The 21,067-nt window shown below is 36.7% G+C and overlaps 2 protein-coding genes across 3 annotated transcripts; one reads left to right on the top strand and one right to left on the bottom strand.

The window, feature by feature from the left end:
• The first annotated feature begins 208 nt into the window (after positions 1-208).
• LOC107823297 (putative inactive shikimate kinase like 2, chloroplastic) lies at positions 209-4,640 on the top strand. Its single transcript, XM_016649923.2, has 8 exons — positions 209-464; positions 1,284-1,471; positions 1,550-1,744; positions 2,200-2,261; positions 2,595-2,661; positions 2,744-2,862; positions 3,797-3,973; positions 4,358-4,640. The coding sequence occupies exons 1-8, from the start codon at positions 243-245 to the stop codon at positions 4,465-4,467; spliced, it is 1,140 nt and encodes a 379-aa protein (XP_016505409.1). The 5' UTR covers positions 209-242; the 3' UTR covers positions 4,468-4,640.
• A 1,271-nt stretch (positions 4,641-5,911) lies between these two features.
• LOC107823296 (inactive poly [ADP-ribose] polymerase RCD1) lies at positions 5,912-15,194 on the bottom strand. Of its 2 annotated transcripts, XM_016649922.2 has the most exons (8): positions 14,869-15,194; positions 13,441-13,562; positions 11,857-13,100; positions 11,207-11,448; positions 9,962-10,059; positions 8,710-8,886; positions 8,494-8,589; positions 5,912-6,225 (listed from the first exon to the last, which is right to left on the bottom strand). In XM_016649922.2, the coding sequence occupies exons 3-8, from the start codon at positions 12,975-12,977 to the stop codon at positions 6,169-6,171; spliced, it is 1,791 nt and encodes a 596-aa protein (XP_016505408.1). In that variant the 5' UTR covers positions 12,978-13,100; positions 13,441-13,562; positions 14,869-15,194; the 3' UTR covers positions 5,912-6,168. The 2 variants fall into 2 exon arrangements, with proteins under 2 accessions (XP_016505408.1, XP_075102236.1); XM_075246135.1 differs by lacking the exons at positions 5,912-6,225; positions 8,494-8,589; positions 8,710-8,886 and adding an exon at positions 9,707-9,870 and having other exon boundaries at positions 14,869-15,188.
• Positions 15,195-21,067: the final 5,873 nt, after the last annotated feature.

Raw genomic sequence — 21,067 nt, 5'->3', positions numbered from 1 at the left:
ATTTGGGTTTGAGTCTTGAGAATATAACTGCCTTTGCTAAAGAGCACTTTATCTGGTAAAGTAAAATTTCCTAATGCAAATTTGGATTAGTCGTGCCCAAAATCAGGACATTGAGGGGGAAACCCAAAAAAAAGGAAATTAAAACGGAAGTAAGCACACTTTAATCAAACTAACGGGAGCTTTCAGTAAATTCTCAAAAAAATCCTAAATTTCTTATCTTCTCCATTTCCGCAGAAGCAAACATGGCTTCTTCTTCAGCAGCTCTCTGTTTTCTTTCTCCAAATCCCATTAAAGTTTCACTATCATTTCCAAAGAGTTTTTCTTGTTCTTCAAAACCTACATTCCCAGCAACTGCAAGCTTTTATTCAGCAATTCCTCGTTTAAGTTACAGCAACTTCAAGAAACTCAATGCCCTTCACTGCAGCAATCTTCCTACTGCTTCCACAAATAACACTCAGTACGAGGTAACTTTGTGTTCATTAAGTGCATGTATACTCTAGTCATCGACCCATTTGAGAAATTCATAAGCAGACTATGTTGCTGTAGTTGGTCCAAAGAACATGTCCAACTTTCCATTGTTTTCAATCAAATACAGAGTAGTCCAGAAATACATCCTAAGTCTAATTGTTAATGTGTATCTTTATCAGGGAAGAATAACGGCTGGCAGAAGAATATCAACATCACACACCACACAACAAGAAATGAATAGAAAATGAAGTTTAGGCGCAAACCCTAGAAAATGCATTATCACATTCATATGTGAAAATTATATTGATACTTTTACTGAGTTGATTGGCTTTATAATTTACATGCTAACGTGTAAAATACTTAAATACAGGATTTATCCAACAGCATACTAGTAACTATGATTATGTTCTTCGCATTTGGTAGTAAACTCTTAGAGGCTGTTTGGTTGGTGAAATAAGCATATTTATTTTGCCGCATACATTTTAGGACTAATTAATACATTGTTTGGTTACTTGTTTTCTTCTCCGCATAAGACTCTATGTATTGTTTTATGCAGGGTAGAATGTGGACTAAGAATAAGGGTATTGGTAATACATGGGTTAAAATAAAAAAGGACAACAATTACCTTTCACTCTTCAGATTTGTTTTTCATTTTCTTTGAAAATATCCCATAAGAAATGATCTCCATATTATAGTCCACATACTACTTATCCTTGTATTCGAACCAAACGACCCCTTAAGGTAGTGTCAGCTCCCTCTGAACTTCAGAATGAATTAGCTTCTCTTTACCGACCCAATTGTGAAACTTATTGCAGTTTTGTGATGGCTCTTCTGAGGTGGAGTTGAGATTAGAACTTGGGCAGGGAGATGTAACTCCTAAGGAGATATATGTAGATGCAAATGAAAGTTCTTTAGCAATTAGAGTAGAGCAATCTGGAATTATTCGGACTCTCATGGAAACCAGCACTCTGTATGAGAAGATAAAGCCTGCAGAGACAATATGGTAAAACACAAACAAAATCTTACTACACATGTTATATCCTTGCGCAAACATTTGCTGAAATAAATTGTTACGTGCCAGGTACATAGACGACGATCAATTAGTAATTAGCTTGAAGAAGCAAAACTCTGAGTTGAAATGGCCTGACATTGTGGAGTCTTGGGAGTCCCTAAGTGCTGGAATTACACAACTCCTTAGAGGAACTTCAATATACTTAGTTGGGGAATCGACTGAAATCAACCAGAGGATTGCTCGAGAACTGGCTGTTGGACTAGGGTATGTATGTTCCTCACTTTAATGAGTAAAAGCTAATGCAACATGCTGTGAGGGAGCCAGGGGGTGCAGGCGCTGGCATCTACTGCCTGCCCTTTCTTTTGTTAATATTTTATCGTCAAATTTGGAAGAACTTGTAAAAAACAAACCTTCAAAGATATACCTCTCCCCAAAAAGTAGATACTTCACCTTAATTCCATTTTCTAAATATGTTGCACCCGCTATGTGTTTATATGTGATATATTGGTCCTCTTTCACCAAACATAGGCGGAAAGGTGTGCATGAATCATATTAACTAGCCTGTATAGTGGTTTTCTTTAATTATCAATTTTTTCACTTAACAAAAGAGTTGGATTGGTTGCATTTCCTTCTTCCGATCATCCTTTTAAGCTAAATTATATCATTTCCACATTCAACATCATCTTCTAAAAACTTTGTTCAACTCTTATGGTGGTTAGGTACACCCCTCTTAGTACTATGGAGCTGCTAGAAGTATATGCCAAGCAACCAATTGATTCATGTGAGTTACATCCGTTTTTTCTCTTTGCAGAAGGAGATAGCTATCGATAAGTAATAAATTTACAAGGAAAAGCAATAGAAAAAAAAAAGTGTTTACAAGGAAGATCAGAACTATCGTGATTGAACATGGATAAACCGAATAACTAGGGAAGAGAGATAAAGAAAATACTGGGGCATGCAAATCTATGGAAACATTTAATTTGCTTTGTATCATGAAGATGTCATACACGCAACACTCGTTTCTCATGCATTCAAAGGCATAGTATCCCTTTGCCTCCCTTCACCCAAAGATCCTTTTTTCCTCTTTATTCAATTGTTTCCTAACCCATTCCAGGGGTAAATGAGGAGGGGTCTGATGCTGTAGCAGAAGCAGAAAGTGTTATACTAGAGAGTCTCAGTAGGTATTCACTTTGTCTTGTATGCCTTTCTCGTTTCACTTGGTATTGAGAAGTAGAAATATATTATATTTGATTCTTGTTTTAGCCATGCCCGTGCTGTTATTGCAACCTTGGGAGGGAAGAGAGGTGCCGCTGGAAGAGCAAACCAATGGAGGCATCTTTTTGCTGGATTCACAGTCTGGCTTTCCCTATCTGAAGCCACAGGTTAGGAAACTAAACTCTCTCTCCCCTTCATTTGGATGTATTGTATGTTTTACAAGCCACTCCATTGTTATATATTGCTATTTTCTGTCTATCCATGAGTTTCCATTCTCTTTATTTAGATAGTCTAGGAGTGTCACAATACATATTTATTAAAACGGCATTTATTTTCTAGGGTGTGGGGGGAGGAGGGAAGCAGGAATTGAGAACTTAATTGTACATCGTAAAACGTGGCTTTTCTACGATTGCTGAAAGTTGTTACTTGGTTTCATAGTATGTTGGCTTATTTGACACGCAAAACTATACCATTTTGTTGGTCACAAGTCACATTGAACCGTGGACTTGTTTGTTTAAGCTGTGTCCCCTAACAAGCTATGTGGAAAGTAACTCTTTCTTTGACTGCAATATGAATTTTAGTGTCTACTTCTCTCTCTTTAAATGATATATGGAGTGAATGCTGCTTCGAATCAAATCCTGTGAAATGATGAACTAAGATTAAAGTTTATCTCGCTATGAGTTTTCTTAGTTGACAAGCCAAGATCGGCATGCACATGTTCAACTTACTTTAGAGACATAAGTCGTCATGAGTGTTCCCTGTAGACTACAAATGAAAGGAGAAAAATAACAAAAACTAGTCTACCTCTAGAAATCTTTTCTTAAACAGAAATAAGTTGCATATTTCTTTATCTGACTCCCTTTCGAGTCTTGCGATTGCTAAAAACATCTGTCTATTGTAGAAACTATACAATTCCTGACCGAGATATGAACTTGAGAACAAAATAGAAACTGAGATATAAATAAATTTCTCCTATGTACAATTACCGAGTGCACCTCTAAATTATAATGGGAAATGTGTTCTGTTTCTTAAGCTGGTCTTTCATCTAAGATAAGTCTTGTTATGTATTTTAAGCTGGTCTTTGTCTGATATCAACTGCAGATGAAGAATCTGCAAAAGAGGAAGCAAAAAGGAACATGCAAGATAGTGGTCGAGGTTATCCTAATGCTGAAGTGGTAGTAAAGCTCGGAGGTTGGGACCCTAACTATTCAAAGTCAGTAGCTCAGGCTGTGCTTAGTGCACTTAAGTGCTTAATTTTGGCAGATAAAGACCTTCCAGGTACACTGCATTTCATAACCATGCTTCCTACACCTAGTTGTTATGAACTTTGAATTTATTGTGGATAGGCTTATTCTCTTTCCAAAAGGCAGAAAAAGAAAGAAAAAATTATATAACATAGATGGTAAAGGAGCTTGCGCAAGTGTAATGAGTTAAACATGTGCTTAGCATTATTATCAGTATGTTGAGTAAACTTTTTTTATATTTCCTTCCATAACACTGTTCATAATGTACATGGTAATACATATATATATACAGCTAATATGAGAATCATACGCTAATGGTCTAGCATTACAAAGAAAGAGCCCCTTTGCCTTGACATGAATTGGAAGTTTGTACAAGCTTGTCATGTGATTTGTTATTTTGTTTTCTTCTATTCTGAAGGAAAAAAGAGTTTATACATCAGGTTGGGCTGCAGAGGTGATTGGCCAGACATCAAACCACCCGGTTGGGACCCGTCAAGCAGCCCTGATGTATCTTCTCCCTCCTCATAGCAGAGTCACAGTATGTATGCATTTAATTGTAACTATTTCCCTCACCTTTTCCCCTTTTTATTTTTTTGTATCAATATATGATATAATAGGAACTTAGTCCTTGAGGGGCATCAACTTGGGTGTTGTCCACATTCTTTATATGAACTGTAAGAAAGGTTTTGGCTTCGCTTGGACAAGACCGATTCATTGTCCAGAAATTTTGCCCTGAAAAAATGTGTGGTTCAGACGAAATTTGAAACATATTCGTTCAAACTACGTGACCCCCACTATTAGTATCATTCATTTCGGAAGTTGGCCCGAAAATACGCGTCACATCAATGTATGTTCAAGAGTTTTTTAAAGAGGGAAGTAAAGTACAAGAACGTTATACTGCAAGTAAAACAAGAGTCTTAGGCAACTCAGGTCACACATCGCAAATCGCGAATGACCAATTGCACCTTGAGCTTAAAAGTGATTATAATACAATGCCTTTATGTATATAAATTTTATTCTCTTCAAGGCTAGGGAAGAGGAGATAATTACGCCGGGGGATTGGGGGGAGGAAGAAATCGGCCACGTCGTCCCCGCTAAAACCAATCTTTTGCTCTTGTAACTTCTGCGAGTTTTTGACCAATATCATCTTTGTTGTATCACCTAATCTTTCGTTACATCCTCATAATATACCATTTAACATGGAACATCCCTAAAGTTTTCCAAACCAAACCAAAAAACCGTCCCTCCATCAAATTTTACATACATTACTAACTGCCTTCTTCTCTTACATGTACTTTATCTTTCACAACATTAAAGATGGAAAAAAACTGACTTCACAACATTAAACCAGCGAAAAAGGCCCTCCCTTCTCCGGATTTTCTAACATGTCATCTTGAAATCCGGCATGAGATCAGTTTCTTCCACCTGAAGTGCAAAAAGGATTTTAAAAAAAAAAAAAAGAAAACATAAGCTATTTCCGGAAGTAGGGAACTAGTGATAGCCGTCGAAGAAAAAGACTCGTCATTCCGTTGCATGTACTGAAATATCTTTTCCAGAAGATGAATCCAACAGCAAGACTTTGAACCTTAAAAAGAAATGTACACGTGAAAATTTAGTACTACTAATTATGGTCCAAGTCAGAACTCAAAAGCAAATCGTCACTTTCGCTGTTGGGTGCTTGGACAGAGAACAGCAAAAGCGAGTGGCTATGTTGGAAACAACCAAGTCTTCACCTAATCTGATACATAGGTATGGCCGGTGAACGCGTCCGAGAAAGCTAGCCATCATAAATTAAAACTTTCAGGAGGATGGGAACTTTTTAAAGAAAAAGATAAAGTGCATGTGAGAGATGGCGATATTTAGAAATGGAATACGGAGGGATGTTTTTGGTTTAGCATTGGAAAACTTGAAGGATGTTTCATGCAGTTAAAGATTATGAGGATGTAATGAAAGTTTAATGATACAAGGATGATAATGGTCAAAAACTCTTAACTTCTGCCATACATCAATTATTGCCATCACAGATAGGAGAGAATGCAAGGCGCATATAAAAGAACAAAAGGGGCAAGTTCTGACACCAGTGCTCATAGTCACAAAAGAGTCGAAGAAATTCAACCTACATTAACTACCAACAAAAGGAAAAAAAAAAAAAAAAAACTAGAGCTTGCATGATCGTTAAAGGTAGAGCTGTTGACCACCAAGCAGCAAACCACCATTCTGGCACCAGCCTCAACAATTAAGCTTCCCGCTTGGCACACTTGAAGAGCACACTGATGCTGAAGACGGCTGCAAACACAAGGATAGGTTTTTCAGACCTAAAATCACCATTTCTATACAATTCCATTCAGTAGCCTGCAGCTACGAACTGCATATCCATATATCTACCAACAGTATCTTAAATAAATCCCACCACATGAAAGAAGCCAAAAGAGACAACAGAGAAGACAACAAAAAAGATAAAACTAGAAAATATATATTAATACAAAATTTTCATCAAGAATATATTAATAATAACATGCAGAGAACAAAATAAACCCAGGCCTCATCACCTCACCCATCAGCCATCGGTAAAAAGATGAAAATTGCAACAAATCGTAAGTGATAGAAGGTTGTATGTGTGACTGATCTTCCTTAAGAAGATGCTTTTAACGAAGAGGTTCGTGGATTCGGGACCTCACACATTTCACCCATACCTCTGAGAAAGTCCAATTTGAGATTTGATTGTAAAACGTAAAACACATTTACTATCTCCTCTAGTATAATAAAAAATTAAAAATATGCAGCCCTCCCCTAGGTTAAATAAATGTATACTTGGAGCCAAAATTGCACCTAACCCCACTCAATTAATTTTTATGAATCCTACCAAGATCTAATCTTGTTTTCGTGGTACAGTAAAAACAGATCTACTCTATTCTTGAATCAAAAACTGATATAATGAATGCATGGAAAAGATGGGAGTGAACCGTTTTAGAGAATTTCACATGCCTGCATTCCCTACAAAATCCACGATACAAGAGAAACAAATGTCCCAACCTTGAATTTTTTTCCTATTGTCAGTGTAACTAAAGATATGCCTTACCCTTTTAATGGGCCTTAAGCGGCGGATATCCGGATTACTCAAGCCCAGAGCGGGTATCGAACACTGGGTGGGAAACAAAAATAAAACAGAAAAAGATTTACTTTACATATTGACTTGTATCAGCTATTTTTAATCCATTTCATTAGAAATAGCTGTCACGTAAACAAGATAAAAATTCCCATATTCTCCCAGCATATGACTCAAAAAAATGCTTGGCACTGCCGTCCTTTGATTGGAATTTTCTATTACAACTTTTTAAATCAAACTTCATATCTATTATTGTCAAAAGAAAAGAAATGGGAAAGACACCCCTCTAAGCCAAATTTATTTGAGTACTCCCATATGGCCCAGTAAGAGGAGTTGGAACCATATGGCACCTTAAAGAACTCATTTACGAGTTTTTGGTTTCGAGAAAAAAAATCAAATTGACTTCTTATATAGTGCCAAGCAATAAAGTAATAGTTGGTGGAGGAAAGCAATATAATGTGGATCCCTTTTTGAAAGACACAACAGGAAAGTAGTATTTTAATTTAAATGACGGTGCAGGACAATTATTTAGGGAGAGGAAGAGCAGCACAAATTATTTCTTCCAGTAACATATCTGGAAAAAGATGTCCAAGATAACCTCAAGTGGCTGAAAAGAAGAGTATGAAAAGGGGGGGGATTTAAGATGTACAAATTTTACATGACCTCGCTTGTTAAGGGGAGATTAGGGTCGATCATCATTCAAAAGAAAATGTTTCTTCTACTACTACTGACACCAGTTACATTGCATGTCCTGCCGGACAATTCAAACAGCTGAGCGACAATGTAATCAAAGTGATAACGTCTATGTAACGTAGCGTTTATATTCTAACTTATTAAAGGTTTTGAAATGACCACATTCTTACTATGATTTTAAGATAATTTCATCCATTAATGCAGAGTGGGAAAGTAGTAATAACACTAAAGGATTTTTCGTAGTCCTCTTGTTGCATCCCTGCTGATAAAAAAAACACATAGGAATTTCATAATGCCTTCACTGTAAATGCGCTTGGTACTTACGAACATTCCCATTAGAAGTATCACATCACTATCAAAGATTCACTTCTTAGAAGAAAAAAATCTAAAAAATAAGGGACACCAATATAATAATTTTGCCACAACAGGTGTATTTTAAAAAGTTAGTACCACCACTAACATAAACAATCAGATCAGCCATAAAGAGAAAACAGCGAAGTCTCGATAGACTTTGAACTAGAGGATAGAATCTTGCACCAAAAAAGAAATACAACATAAGCAAATACACAAGCCACCTAAGCTAAGAGCAACCATTGTTCCCACTTCTATTAAACTCAAAATCAATGTATAGCAACCATTGTTCCCACTTCTATTAAACTCAAAATCAATGTATCAATTCAAGACGTGTTTTTGTCAACAAACATCCAGCCTAAGGTACCAAATTATATATGGATAGAAGCACATTCTTAGCATACCTTGCATTGGAGATTGGTCACGGTAGACTTCAGTACCTGATCACCCACTATCAATCTCAACTTTTTAATGAAATCATTCCGTGTAATTTTCTTGCTCTAAGCAAAAAACAAAACGAGAGAAATTTAGGGAGCAGGAAGAATGTTTTAAATGAAAATTGTTAGACACAACTGTCAACACAATGAAAATTGTTAGACACAACTGTCAACACAACATACCCTGAACAAATCATAGTGTGCATGAACCAATTTCATATCTTTAGGAGCAACTTTAGCTGAAATAGCTCCAAATAACATAGAGAAAGGCATCCAGGGAGATTTGGGAGCTTTATTTGTACTTATACCAGCATCATGGGATTGCTGTAGGTTGTTTACAAACTGATATTGCTGACAATTCTGCTAACCGAATAAAACCGGAAATGTTAAACAAGGACATAAACTTATTCAGAAGGTTAGGTTAAAACACAAGGAAATTCACATGCTTTCTAAATGTTGCACGTGAACAATAAAATTCTTTAAAGAACAAACAAAATCGAGCAAAAAAGAGAACTTTTCCAAAAAAAAATCCAACACTAGAAGAATGGAGAGAGAGGCTAAGATTAGAAAATTTCTTTAGACTCGGCCATTCGTTAAGAGTTAAACAGTTCAAATAATAAAAAAGGCAACTTTGCCTATCCGCCTAATAGTTTATATACGTAGATGTGCTCTCTAAAGCAATTGCATCAGCAATTTCATTAACATGTGTCACATCAATGTATGTCAGAAGCCAAAAGAAAAAATTTATCACCCAGTTCGCTTCCTATTTTGTCAAGATATCTTCATACCAGATGCTCCTTTAGCTAAAACTTGAGAACACTCCTTCACTGGAAACTACAAATCGTTTATTAATCCAGATCTAGGAAACAACTTAAAGAGGGAAACAGGAAACTAGATCATTCTCTTTCTTCCTATAGTAAGATCACCGTAAGCGAGGAGATCAAGTGCAACCATGCTTGATATTCAACCATTTCAGTTCTCTTAATGATCAAATTTTAGAATCCATATATTCTCTGAGAAGCTAACTTTAGTCCACCTCATTCAAGTTGGGAAGGTCTGACTGTCTATGAATATTCATATATAGGCAACAATCTGCGCTGCAGGAAATCTTGTCAAACCTCATATTGCAACTTCTTGTGCAGACCCGAAGCAGAGAAATACAATCTCAAGTTAAAGCTCAATTTCTGAAGAGGAAAGCACATAAGGAATCCACTGGATGTTATCAACTTGTGCCAGCAGAAGCACTTTGTGTTGCTCCACATTGGTGTAGTAAGGGAAATAGGACTCGTAGTAGCTACTTTTCCCTCCAAATAATCTCTGTTCGCCTTATAATATTAGCAAAGACTAATAGCAAAGACAATTTCTCAGTTTTCTTTCTTTGTTTTTCTGCTATAGGGATGGGGTGGGGTGAGGGGTAAGTCAAATGAAAGATTACCAATTCCGTAGGCAATTTATTCAAGTCCAACTGCTCCTCAGATCCCTGAGAAGTAACTCCGGAGACATCAAGCCTACTTTCTTCCCTTATTGGAGCTCCTGGGAAATAAAATGCAAACTCAGAGCCACTTTTGAAAATAGATTAGCTAAACAAACTCTACCAACGTACGATTATTTGAACCTGAAAATTACTCAATCCGAACGTCAACCATCACACAGTAGTAATAGTGTAATTTGACAAGCATAATTACTGATTGGCGCATTAAAACCAACATAAGATTGTGTTATGACTACTATTTCTTTCTTTCTTTTTCTCGGATGAATAAAGCAAAAAGTATGTTGTAAAGAAGTGTAACAACCTCTTCTCTTTTTACTTTAAATACCCTTAAGCCGCGAATAGTTATGATTGCAAGTTAATGTCTTTTTGAATTATGATAAGCTGACTACTTGTGGACCTTCACCATAATGAAATAGTTTCTACGTATTAAAATAGTGCATCATGATACTTAAAAGATATCAAGTTTAAGTCCTGAAGAGCCCATAAAATATCATTGACATGTAATTCAAAGCAATTCAGCAATTTAACATCACAACGATGACATTCAGAGCCTCAATGGTTTAGAATCTAGATCCTTCACCGGGTGCCACTAGAAATTGAACAATCACATAGCAAAGTTAAGAAACTTATGTCATTATCATAGCGACCATCTTCCTACAACTTTAAAGGTGAGAAACACCACCTGATAATTGTTAAAAAAGCTAAAGAGTTATTTCCAAATAATAAATGACGGAGCTCCACCTGATGATAATCTTTACAAGGATCCAACACCTAAGACAACTTGTGTTGAATCTTTTCTCAATGAGCAAATATCTCAAAATTCCATCTTTATCTTATATTTACGATAGAAAAATTAGAGAAACCCATAACATGATGGCCAAAGCAGTGCGATAATCCAATTTTATTATGTTATGTGGTCAAGTATAGTAATTTCTATAAAGCAAATCTTTTAAAAGGGAAATAGGTCCCAAACTAGAATTAATAGATACTTCTGAGAGATTTCACAGCTAAAACGACAGCCAAAACTCTTTGTTACTTTAAAGTTAGAAGTACCACACAACTCAAAATAACACAGGAAATGGTGCAGTTTCTCTTTAAGGAAAGGTGTATAATCAATGCATTTTTATATTCTATACCATTCATGATATTGTGACATTAAAATGTATGGAAAAGGAGATAAATAGACACCTTGTGCTCCTGAAGACATCCTGAAGCTCACAACATACTCCGGATATATGTGTGTATTCATATTCATATTCCAAACAGTATAATACGTAGGATTCTCCAAATCATCAACACCACTATCATATTTCTCATCACTCGGATGAGATTGTTTAGTACCAAAATGCAAAAGTTCTTCATTGCCCAAAATGACACGACAAAGAACCATGTAACGAACGCCATTTTCGTCAACATCACAACTAGCGGCACTGATAAAGACAAAGAAAAAAGAAAAGCAAAAATTGCTGAAGTTAGATTGTCCTGAAAGATATCAGTGAATAAAGGGCCATTTTTCTTTCTTCTTTTGGGTTTGGGGATTTGGTGTGTGTGTTTGGGGGAGGGGGTGTCTTATTAAATATCCAGAGATGATACTATAATCACACCAAAATAAGTGTTTGAAAACAGCATTGTTATCTTTAAGTTGCAAGGCTCTTTTTTTCCCTTTTAATCTCCTGGAAGTCCGTAAACTAATTTGGAACTATATAATCACAAAGATTAATGACCTCCATTAAGCTACTGCATGAATTTTAAAACCAACCTAAGATCATGATATTGTAACTCCAAACAATAATGAAATCATCAATAAAAATGACATTATATTACGAAGTATATCCAACCTTTTAGAGGCACGGTCCTGTGCAATGAGGTGCACTCCTACTCCAAGATTAGTATTCTGTCCAGATGACCCATGCATAAGGCCATAATTCATAATTGTACATACAAGCTCTTTGGAAGCGGCAAGCCAAGCATACCGAACATTGGAATTTCCACGATAATTTTGGGTTATCTCAACCAGCTTCTCAAACAGTTCCAGGCGACTTCTCAAATATTTACTTGAACATTGACTTACTTTGACTATATCCACTTTATAGATGCCATTTACTCCCTTAACAAACATATTTTTAACAGATTCTGCATCCACCAACTTTAGTGCATCTTCTAATTTAGGAGACAGAATTTCCTGATTCTGTTGATTGTCTACAACTATTTCCATTTTTGCATCAGAAATTTTATCATCAGCAAATTCTTGATTATCTTTAAAAGGATTGACTTTAGTCTTTTTATAACTGACATTTGACTCCTCCACGCATTCTTCCAAATTGCAATTATTCGGTCCATGAAAGTCTATTTCAAGATGCAACTTGATTTTAGTTGCCCTATCCGGCTCAGCAGTGCTGAAATCATCAGTTCTCTGTGACTGGATGTCAAAGTTGTCATGCATTTTACAACTGACGAGACATAACTCGGGGAAGAAACAGCCACCTGCTTCATCTATCCAGGCGATAGGTTTCTCTAAACCAGTTATCAGATCTACCTGAATCATATACAGAATATCAAGGATTACATGAAAGCAACCACAATTCACCTCAATCACAGCCTTCTTTGCACGGAAGTCTTCTTTAACTAAACGAATAATATCTTCAGGGAAATCATTCCATTCACCATTTTGATGAAACAAAACACGTTGTGGCAGTCCACTTTTCATGAAATTTGAGTAGTTCTTAGGTATCAATTTCCTGAGATGTGATCTGCAATTAGACTCACAGCCAACAGTCCTTTTTCTCTTCCCAAGCTTGTTATAGAAAGAGCTACAATTTAGTTGAAATATTAGCTCCTCAAGCTTCTCACTGCGGGCTCCAACTATACGTGCCACACACTGAGATGCCACTTCACTATTTGAGTTGTCTGCAGCAGTCCTACGGCCATTATCTAACACTTTAACCCAGCTTGACTCCATTTATCTACAGGCAACTACTATTTACAAATTTTTAACAGAAAGACTATATCCTAGACTAGTATCGCGCAAGTCTGCCATAACAAATTCCGGAGAAGCCACATTAAGGAGAATGAAATGCAAAACCTGGCAGGAAAAACAAAAGCAATTAGGGAGTCATTCATTAAAAATAGAAAAGACGAGATATCTCTTCATATGAACTACACGACACTCACCATAATGGAACATAGCATAGTTCATAAACTACGTAGCTCAAATAATCTAACACCAACTGAATAACAGAAAATCCTGAACTCTAGCAATAAAAGTAAATTTCACTCCTTTTCGAAGAAATAGAGGTATTTCCACTCTGTAATGCTAATGCATATAACTCAAGTACCTCATTTATTTACTTCCCGCAAGTGAAATACCAGTAAAAAAAATTTTAATAATGCATATGGAATATAGCTAACTTTGAGAAACCTACCATATTCTGCAATAAGTGGCCATCTCGGCAGAGGCTCGTTGTCTCCATAATGCTGGTATGTCAAGTCAACGAATTTCCTTTGCACAAAGGTAAACTTAGAAAGCTAATCTAATTCACCTCCGCTGAAAACATAACTTCGTCAATATTAACGATTTAAAAAATACAAAAATAAATGCTGAACTAAAATTTCCAAATATTATAAACCAATAAATAAAGAAAACAGAAATAACAAAATGGTCTATCACTATCTTTCAAACAAAAATTCAAGATAAGCATTAGCATTACTCTCAAATCTCTCATTAAGACTTAAACTTCAGTTAATATTAGGCAGTGAATGAACAACTGGAAAACAGCTACATTGCCTTTTCATGGTTTTTCCTTTTTGGTTTCAACGGACCTTATCTTGAATTGACCTTAAAATAAGCATACACATAATCACAAAAAATGGACCGAACACTACATATATAATATACGTAACATGTTATTAAGAAAACAACAACAAGAACAGACCCAGTGTAATCCCACAAGTGGAGTCCATGGAGAATAGTGTATACGCAGAATATATGTAGTATAAGTAAGTCCCGCCAAAGGGTGTATCCTATCGGTTGGTGACACCACGATTAAGAGTGCAAACGACCAAGGTTCTAATCCAAAGCCTCGACCGGACAGTTAACAGCTATTGTAGTAAGTACCCTATGGGATGGCCGAGCTGCGCTAGCGTCGCCCTTATTTTATATACATGTGTGTATTTACATATATATGTTTTTGCCAACCTAGTCCATGGTTTTAGTAGGTTAGCAAAGCTATCATTTTTAAGTTCACTAAATAACAGTGCCAGCACATTAAAAATATGGACATTTTTGCCTTTCACCCATCCTAAATTTAGTCGGATGCCTCTCTAGAAAAGATTTTCAGCTCTTTTTTCTGTCTACCTTTGCTCATATAACATAAAGAAGTTCCCTCATGTAACCACTTGGCTTAAATGTAAAAATATAAGCTATAGTACTAAAATGACAAAGGTAACTTAAAGGGCAAATTTGAGAACTTAAAAAAATGGGAACATGTCAGCCTATTAAATCCATGTTATACAACGGCAAATATATCATAATTATGTACCAAATAAAAGTCCAGCAAAAATTAAATGAAATTATCATAAAATGCTGCACAAAATTCAGTAAAAATTCAAATCAATTCATCGTAAATAATGTAGCAAGCAAAAAGTTCCAAAAATCTCATAAATTAGCAAAAATATATCGTAAAAATATTTACCACAAATTAATTTCAGAAAAGAAGAAAAAACAAGATCCAACCCGATCTACCCGGAACAAAGCAAATCGAAACATATCAGATACAGATCTAAACAGTGAAAGAAAAAACTGTTTAAAGAAAAAAAGAAAAATAGTCTAACCAAGCTTTAACAGATTCTACCTTTCATTGATTAAACGTAGTCGTCTTTGTCGTCGTCTCGGAAGAAGTAAACGCTACAGAGGTTACGGAGAAGGAAACAAAGCAGAACACAGCAGGTCACGAGACGACGACGTTCAGACGGAGATGATATTCAATTGCTACTGAAATTCAACATCTAAATTAATAAAGAAAAATAGTTATATAGTTTGTGAGAATTTCAACTCTTTGAATATCTAGATTTGTAGTTTGCTTGGGCGAAAAGAAAGAGAAAATAAACAAAACTATTTTGAGCGAAAATGGAAGGAAGGAGCGAAAGGTCGGCGACCTTACCTTGTAGCTTCGAAGATTGAAGGTACATAGGTAAGTTGTGTTTTTCGGGTAACACTAGTAAACGATATCGTTTAGTTACTGAAAATATGTGGACGACGTCGTTATTATGCTTCGTCGTTTTGCGCACTTTAACCTTTTGTCAGAGTTTGTCGTTTATGTAGAGTGAAAGGATTTTCTTTTTTCTTGAGCATCTTGTGTCCAAAATTTACATTTGTTAGTTAAGGCTTGTTTGGATGGTTGTTACATATTCTATTGCATCGTATTATTTTTTAAATAAAATATTTATTTTAATTATTACTTAAATTTTATCGTATCGTATCGTTAAATTCAATAACGAAAAGTGTCACTTTATGGAACGATGAATTTGGTGTGGCACCATTATTTTCTTGCTTTTTTCTCTCATCTTGTCCCTTCCTTATTATTAAATAATCATATTTTATCATTTATTCCACTTTTTATATAATAATTCTATTTTGTATCCTTTTTTCTTTGTAATATTGCAAGTTTATTATTCATATTGTTGGTGCATGACATCATGAAACGACGGCAAACAATACAAACTATCCAAACATTGTATCCATCAAACAATACAATACAATGCAGTATAATACAATAAGATACATTATGAAACGACATGTAACAAAAATCCAAATAAGTTGTTAGTCATTAACATTTTCCGTCAAAGTTATTGTTCATTTTTTTTAGCTTGAATTAGAAATACTTAATTAAAAGGAAGATCATTCAATTTTTGCAATAAATCTTTTCACATTTATAAATATTTAAGATTACTTGTCACTTGACGAGAAATTACATTTAATTAATTCTCAATCTTATGTAACTATGAGAATTATTCATGTCACAATTTACTTGTCAGTTTTTGTAGGAATTAATTTAGTTAAATTTGAAACTAATTCTACATACAATAACAATTCCAATATAGTCCCATTTTTTGAAAATTTTATGAAAGTGTTATAAATTAAAAGATCTCATTTGAGAATAAATATATTTAAGATTATTAATGTTGGAAGCAAAAGTTAAGAACTATTCCGAGAACAATTATGAATAGCGAACGACACTAAGCTAATTTTTGGAGTAGTATTGCTGTTTGAGGAAGGAGGAATGACGAGTATTTGGCATATAAAAATTTATCGTACTCTATCAAATTATAGTAAAGTAAAGTATCATCACGCAAAGATTGAATATTCTATTCTAAAGATTTATATTACCTTGACTTACTATTTGAGAGAATCAAATTAGTAAATATCAGTTATAGTGTATTAAAATTAGATTTCTTGAAATAAGAAGAACCATAAGAAAATATATTAAATAAATAAGATACGTAAAATTCTCAATGTGACCTTAATAATATGGCATTCTTGTTTTAAGAGATTCTAAAGTAATATTTATTTATTTCTAATACAAATATATTTTTAGTCTGAAGTAATCTATTAACAAAATACTTCTAGATTATATTTGTTAATTGACTAGTAATTTAACAAAGAAAATCTCGTTTTGGATAGTAAAAACTTCTTTCAAATATTTCTACTCTCGCGTATTAGAATAGTCAAGATCTTGAAGATGTTGTATCACCTAAATATTATATTCCTTAATTGTCCGTATTATTCTTTGCTTCTTTCGAATGCAAGGATTAATACAAAATATGTTAAGAAATAAAATAGATAGATATGACAATATTTATCACTCAAGAACCTGACCTTTCGACATATATAAATATAAAATTTCAGATCAAGCACCAATTGAAACATGAATATCATTATAATAACTTGTCAAAGTTCATACGATAATTATCGAACGGAACAAACTTTAACACATGGAGAAAATATTACTATATATAAGTAGTAGGCTTAAGTAAAACCTCACAGACAAGAAAATAAAAAAATAGGACAACACTGATATTACAACTTTGAAATAGGAAAGAGAGTCTAGAGATAAAGTTGATTTTGTTACTACTGTAACTAAGAATTTCTCCTTTAATTCTCCGCTAACTCCCCCTCTAAGAAGCTCAAAATATATGTATTTATAGTTATTTTTCTTTGGCAAGTCAATTGTACACTTGAGGATTTTGGTTTTCAACTTGGCAAGTAGTCTATGCTACTTTCTTGATGAAGTGAATACTTTGTTCTTTTTTCATTTTCTCCATTGTTGATTTATATATGATATCAACTATGAACTTTCGATCTTTAGCTTCCTTCTAGTCCAAGACATGATTACAAGTAGTGATTTGGTGACTTTTCTGCTAATTTTATTATTTCATGCAACATAAATAGAGGATTAGTACCATATTTTGGATATTACAACAAACTTTATGCATGATATATTTCTCTTTATCAAGGAAGCTGTATACGGGTAAAATCAAGCTCATGGTGTACCCTAACTTTCGACAAGATAAGCATGGCTCGAGATATGGCAATAAGGGACCGAAATCGAGTCAAAGTCCCACCGGACTAGAACCCGGGAGCATGATGCCTACTTTCGAGGATATCGAGACCATGATCCCGGAATCGGTCCTAGCCTCGAACGACTTTGATGAACATCGTCATACAATCTATCATAGCCAATAGAAGGCCGAAATATCCGTGACCAGCCGAATGTTATGGCGGAAATCTGGGCACTTATCGATAAGGAACCGGCAATCAGCGAATCAGAAGATTTTTTACCTTTTATAGAGTTATACCTAAAATAGGACTCTCCTACTATATAAATGGGGTCTAATAATTCATTTGACACATTGTAACACGTACTCAAAAGCAATACATTATTATTTTCTCTGTCTTTAAGCTCTTGTTTTTCTGTTTATCGACATCGGTCGTGGTGAGCCCGACTCGAGGGCAATTATTTCATCAAGGCTGAAATTATCCAACTTGTGTGGTATTTATCTTATCTTTATTTACCCAATAACAACTTAATTTATCGCTTTATGTCGAGTTAATCCGCGCATCCTTAAACCACTTACAAATTTAATTGTTATCCGATTTTGAGGGTAAACAGTTTGGCACCCACCGTGGGGCTAAGGATAATAGCGGCAATTTGATACAAATTCCCGTAACACACCCTATTTTACACTTATTCTTTGAAGTGTCTTTGATTCCAGGTTAAAATCAAAATGTCAAACCCACAGTCTGCCCCTCTAAACACGGATACGGAGTCTAGCCACCATGGCGAAAACAATAATACAACACCCGATAACGAGGTGCCCCGAGTCGATCTCGGCGTAGTCCTGGTAGCGGATCCCATCGACGCCAGTTCGCATGTGTCCATCAATATAAATTTGCCTACAGGTCCCGAGAACAGCGTACACAGAGAAGTCCGATCAATTGCCCAGAATATGCACGACGGTGAAAACGATGGGATCAACTTGCGAGTAATCTTCGAAATGTTACAGGCTCAACAGGCGGCGCTAGCCCAGTTGCAAAACCAAAGCTGAGCGCCGAGCAGAGTTGAGCCCGAGCCATCCCGGGAAGTCACCCGCAGAAATGAACCAATCATGGAGAGGCCGAATGAAAATGAATCGGGACTAACCCCGAGATCATAAAAATGCTCGAGGAATTGACAAAACGGATAGAATCGGGGGAGAAGAAAATCGAAGCCAATGACAAAAAGGTGAAAACCTACAATTTCGGGGTCGACCGAATCCCAGGAGCACCTCCGATATTGAAGGGCCTGGATTCTAAGAAGTTTGTTCAAAAACCTTTTCCTCTAAGCGCAGCGCCAAAGTCGATCCCGAAAAAGTTCCGCATGCCCAAAATTCCTAAGTACAATGGAACGACCGACCCAAATGAGCATGTGACCTCCTATACATGCGCCATCAAAGGGAACGACTTGGAAGATGACGAGATCGAATCTATCCTGCTGAAAAAGTTCGGGGAAACTCTATCCAAGGGAGCTATGATATGGTATCACAACCTACCTCCTAATTTTATTGACTCGTTTGCTATGGTTGCAAATTCATTCGTAAAAGCACACGTCGGGGCTATTAAGGTCGAAACCAGGAAGTCAGACCTTTTCAAAGTGAAGCAGAGGGATAACAGGGAATTCGTGTACCGGTTCCAAATGGAACGGATGGAATTGCCTCCGGTCTCGGACGATTGGGTCGTTCAGGCCTTCACCCAGGGACTCAATGCTCGAAGCTCGATGTCTTCACAGCAGTTGAAGCAAAATCTGGTGGAATACCCGGTTGTCACTTGGGCCGACGTGCATAATCGGTATCAATCAAAAATCAAGGTCGAATATGATCAACTCGGGGCCCCTTCCGGGTCCATTTATTCCGTCAGATCAGTTGACAAAGTCAGGAGAGACATTGATCGTGAACCACGGTCGAACAGGGATCGGTTTCATCCATACAATGGAGACCGAATAGGTGGTGGATCTGGGTGGAACCTTGCGAAAAGTGAAAGAAGAAGTGACCGAGGTCAAAACAACCGGGGACTCATGAGCAAAAATAGTTTGGACAGGCCCATCGGGCCGAAAGAAACGCCAAGACTATCGGAGTACAACTTTAACATCGACGTCGACGCCATCGTATCCGCAATTGGACGTATCAGAGACACCAAATGGCCTCGACCTTTACAGTCTGATCCAGCCCATAGGGATCCTAACCTAATATGCAAATATCATGGCACTCACGGTCACAAGATAGAAGATTGCCGACAATTGAGAATGGAAGTAGCCCGGCTATTCAATAATGGGCATCTCCGAGAGTTCCTGAGCGACCGAGCCAAGAACCACTTTAGAAATAGAGATTCTGGTAAACATACCAAACAGGAGGAACCTAAGCACATCATCAACATGATCATCGGTGGGGTCGATGTTCCCTAGGGGCCGATGCTGAAGCACACCAAAGTATATATCACAAGGGAAAAACGAACTCGGGATTATGTGCTAGATGGAACCTTGTCCTTCAACGCTGAAGGGATCGTGCATCCCCACAATGATGAACTGGTAATATCAGTACTTATAAATAAATCTCGAGTTAAGTGTGTATTAATTGATCCAGGTAACTCGGCCAACATCATCAGATCGAGGGTCGTGGAACAACTCGGCCTGCAAGATCAGATTGTGCCCGCAGTCCGAGTCCTAAACGGGTTCAACATGGCATGTGAGACCACTAAAGGAGAAATAACATTACAGGTAAACATCGCCGGGACCGTTCAGAAATAAAGTTCTATGTGATCGGATGGGACATGAGGTACAATGCTTTGTTCGGGAGATCATGGATTCACAACATGAGGGCGATACCCTCGACTCTACACCAGGTGTTGAAGTTCCTGACACTGGAGGAATAAAAACAGTTTACGGAGAACAATCGGCCGCAAAAAATTCGCAATCGATGAGGTGGTCCCGATATCTACACTTTCGACACCGAAGGAGCTGGGTCCAGTCACCAAGGGAGAAACCAAATAGCAAATACTGACACCGACTCCGTCCCAACCGAAGAAGTAGGTGATGGGCGAGGACGACGACTACGGGGTTCCCAGGTCTTTCGTAGCTCCCGATGATTCCGACGCTACCAAATTGACGGTCGAGGAGCTGGAGCAAGTCGTATTGATCAAACACTTGACCGATTGAAAGGTATACCTGGGCACGGGGTTGAATCCCGAGCTCAGGAAAAAACTCATTCAATTTCTTATAGCTAACAAAGATTGTTTCGCTTGGTCCCACCTTGATATGACACAGATCCCGCCGGAAATAACCACTCACAGGCTAAGCTGGGACCCGAAGTTCCATCCGGTCAAGCAGAAGAGGAGACCCCAGTCCGAGGTCAAACATGCTTTCATCAAGGACCAGGTATCTAAACTCCTTAAAATAGGATCTATCCGGGAAGTAAAATACCCGGACTGGCTAGCAAACGTAGTAGTAGTCCCCAAAAAAG

This window comes from Nicotiana tabacum, chromosome 23, assembly GCF_000715075.1.
Source record: "Nicotiana tabacum cultivar K326 chromosome 23, ASM71507v2, whole genome shotgun sequence".
Taxonomy (NCBI): domain Eukaryota; kingdom Viridiplantae; phylum Streptophyta; class Magnoliopsida; order Solanales; family Solanaceae; genus Nicotiana; species Nicotiana tabacum.
The sequence above is the reverse complement of the archived record's forward strand: the minus strand, read 5'-3'. Positions and strand labels throughout refer to the sequence as shown.

Coding starts and splice junctions, on each gene's coding strand:
- LOC107823297 (XM_016649923.2), top strand. CDS start 243: ATGGCTTCTTCTTCAGCAGCTCTCTGTTTTCTTTCTCCAAATCCCATT. Junction 465..1,283: donor CAAATAACACTCAGTACGAG/GTAACTTTGTGT, acceptor AACTTATTGCAG/TTTTGTGATGGCTCTTCTGA. Junction 2,262..2,594: donor CAAGCAACCAATTGATTCAT/GTGAGTTACATC, acceptor AACCCATTCCAG/GGGTAAATGAGGAGGGGTCT.
- LOC107823296 (XM_016649922.2), bottom strand. CDS start 12,977: ATGGAGTCAAGCTGGGTTAAAGTGTTAGATAATGGCCGTAGGACTGCT. Junction 8,590..8,709: donor CACACTATGATTTGTTCAGG/GTATGTTGTGTT, acceptor TTTTTTGCTTAG/AGCAAGAAAATTACACGGAA. Junction 6,226..8,493: donor TGACCAATCTCCAATGCAAG/GTATGCTAAGAA, acceptor TTGTGTTTGCAG/CCGTCTTCAGCATCAGTGTG.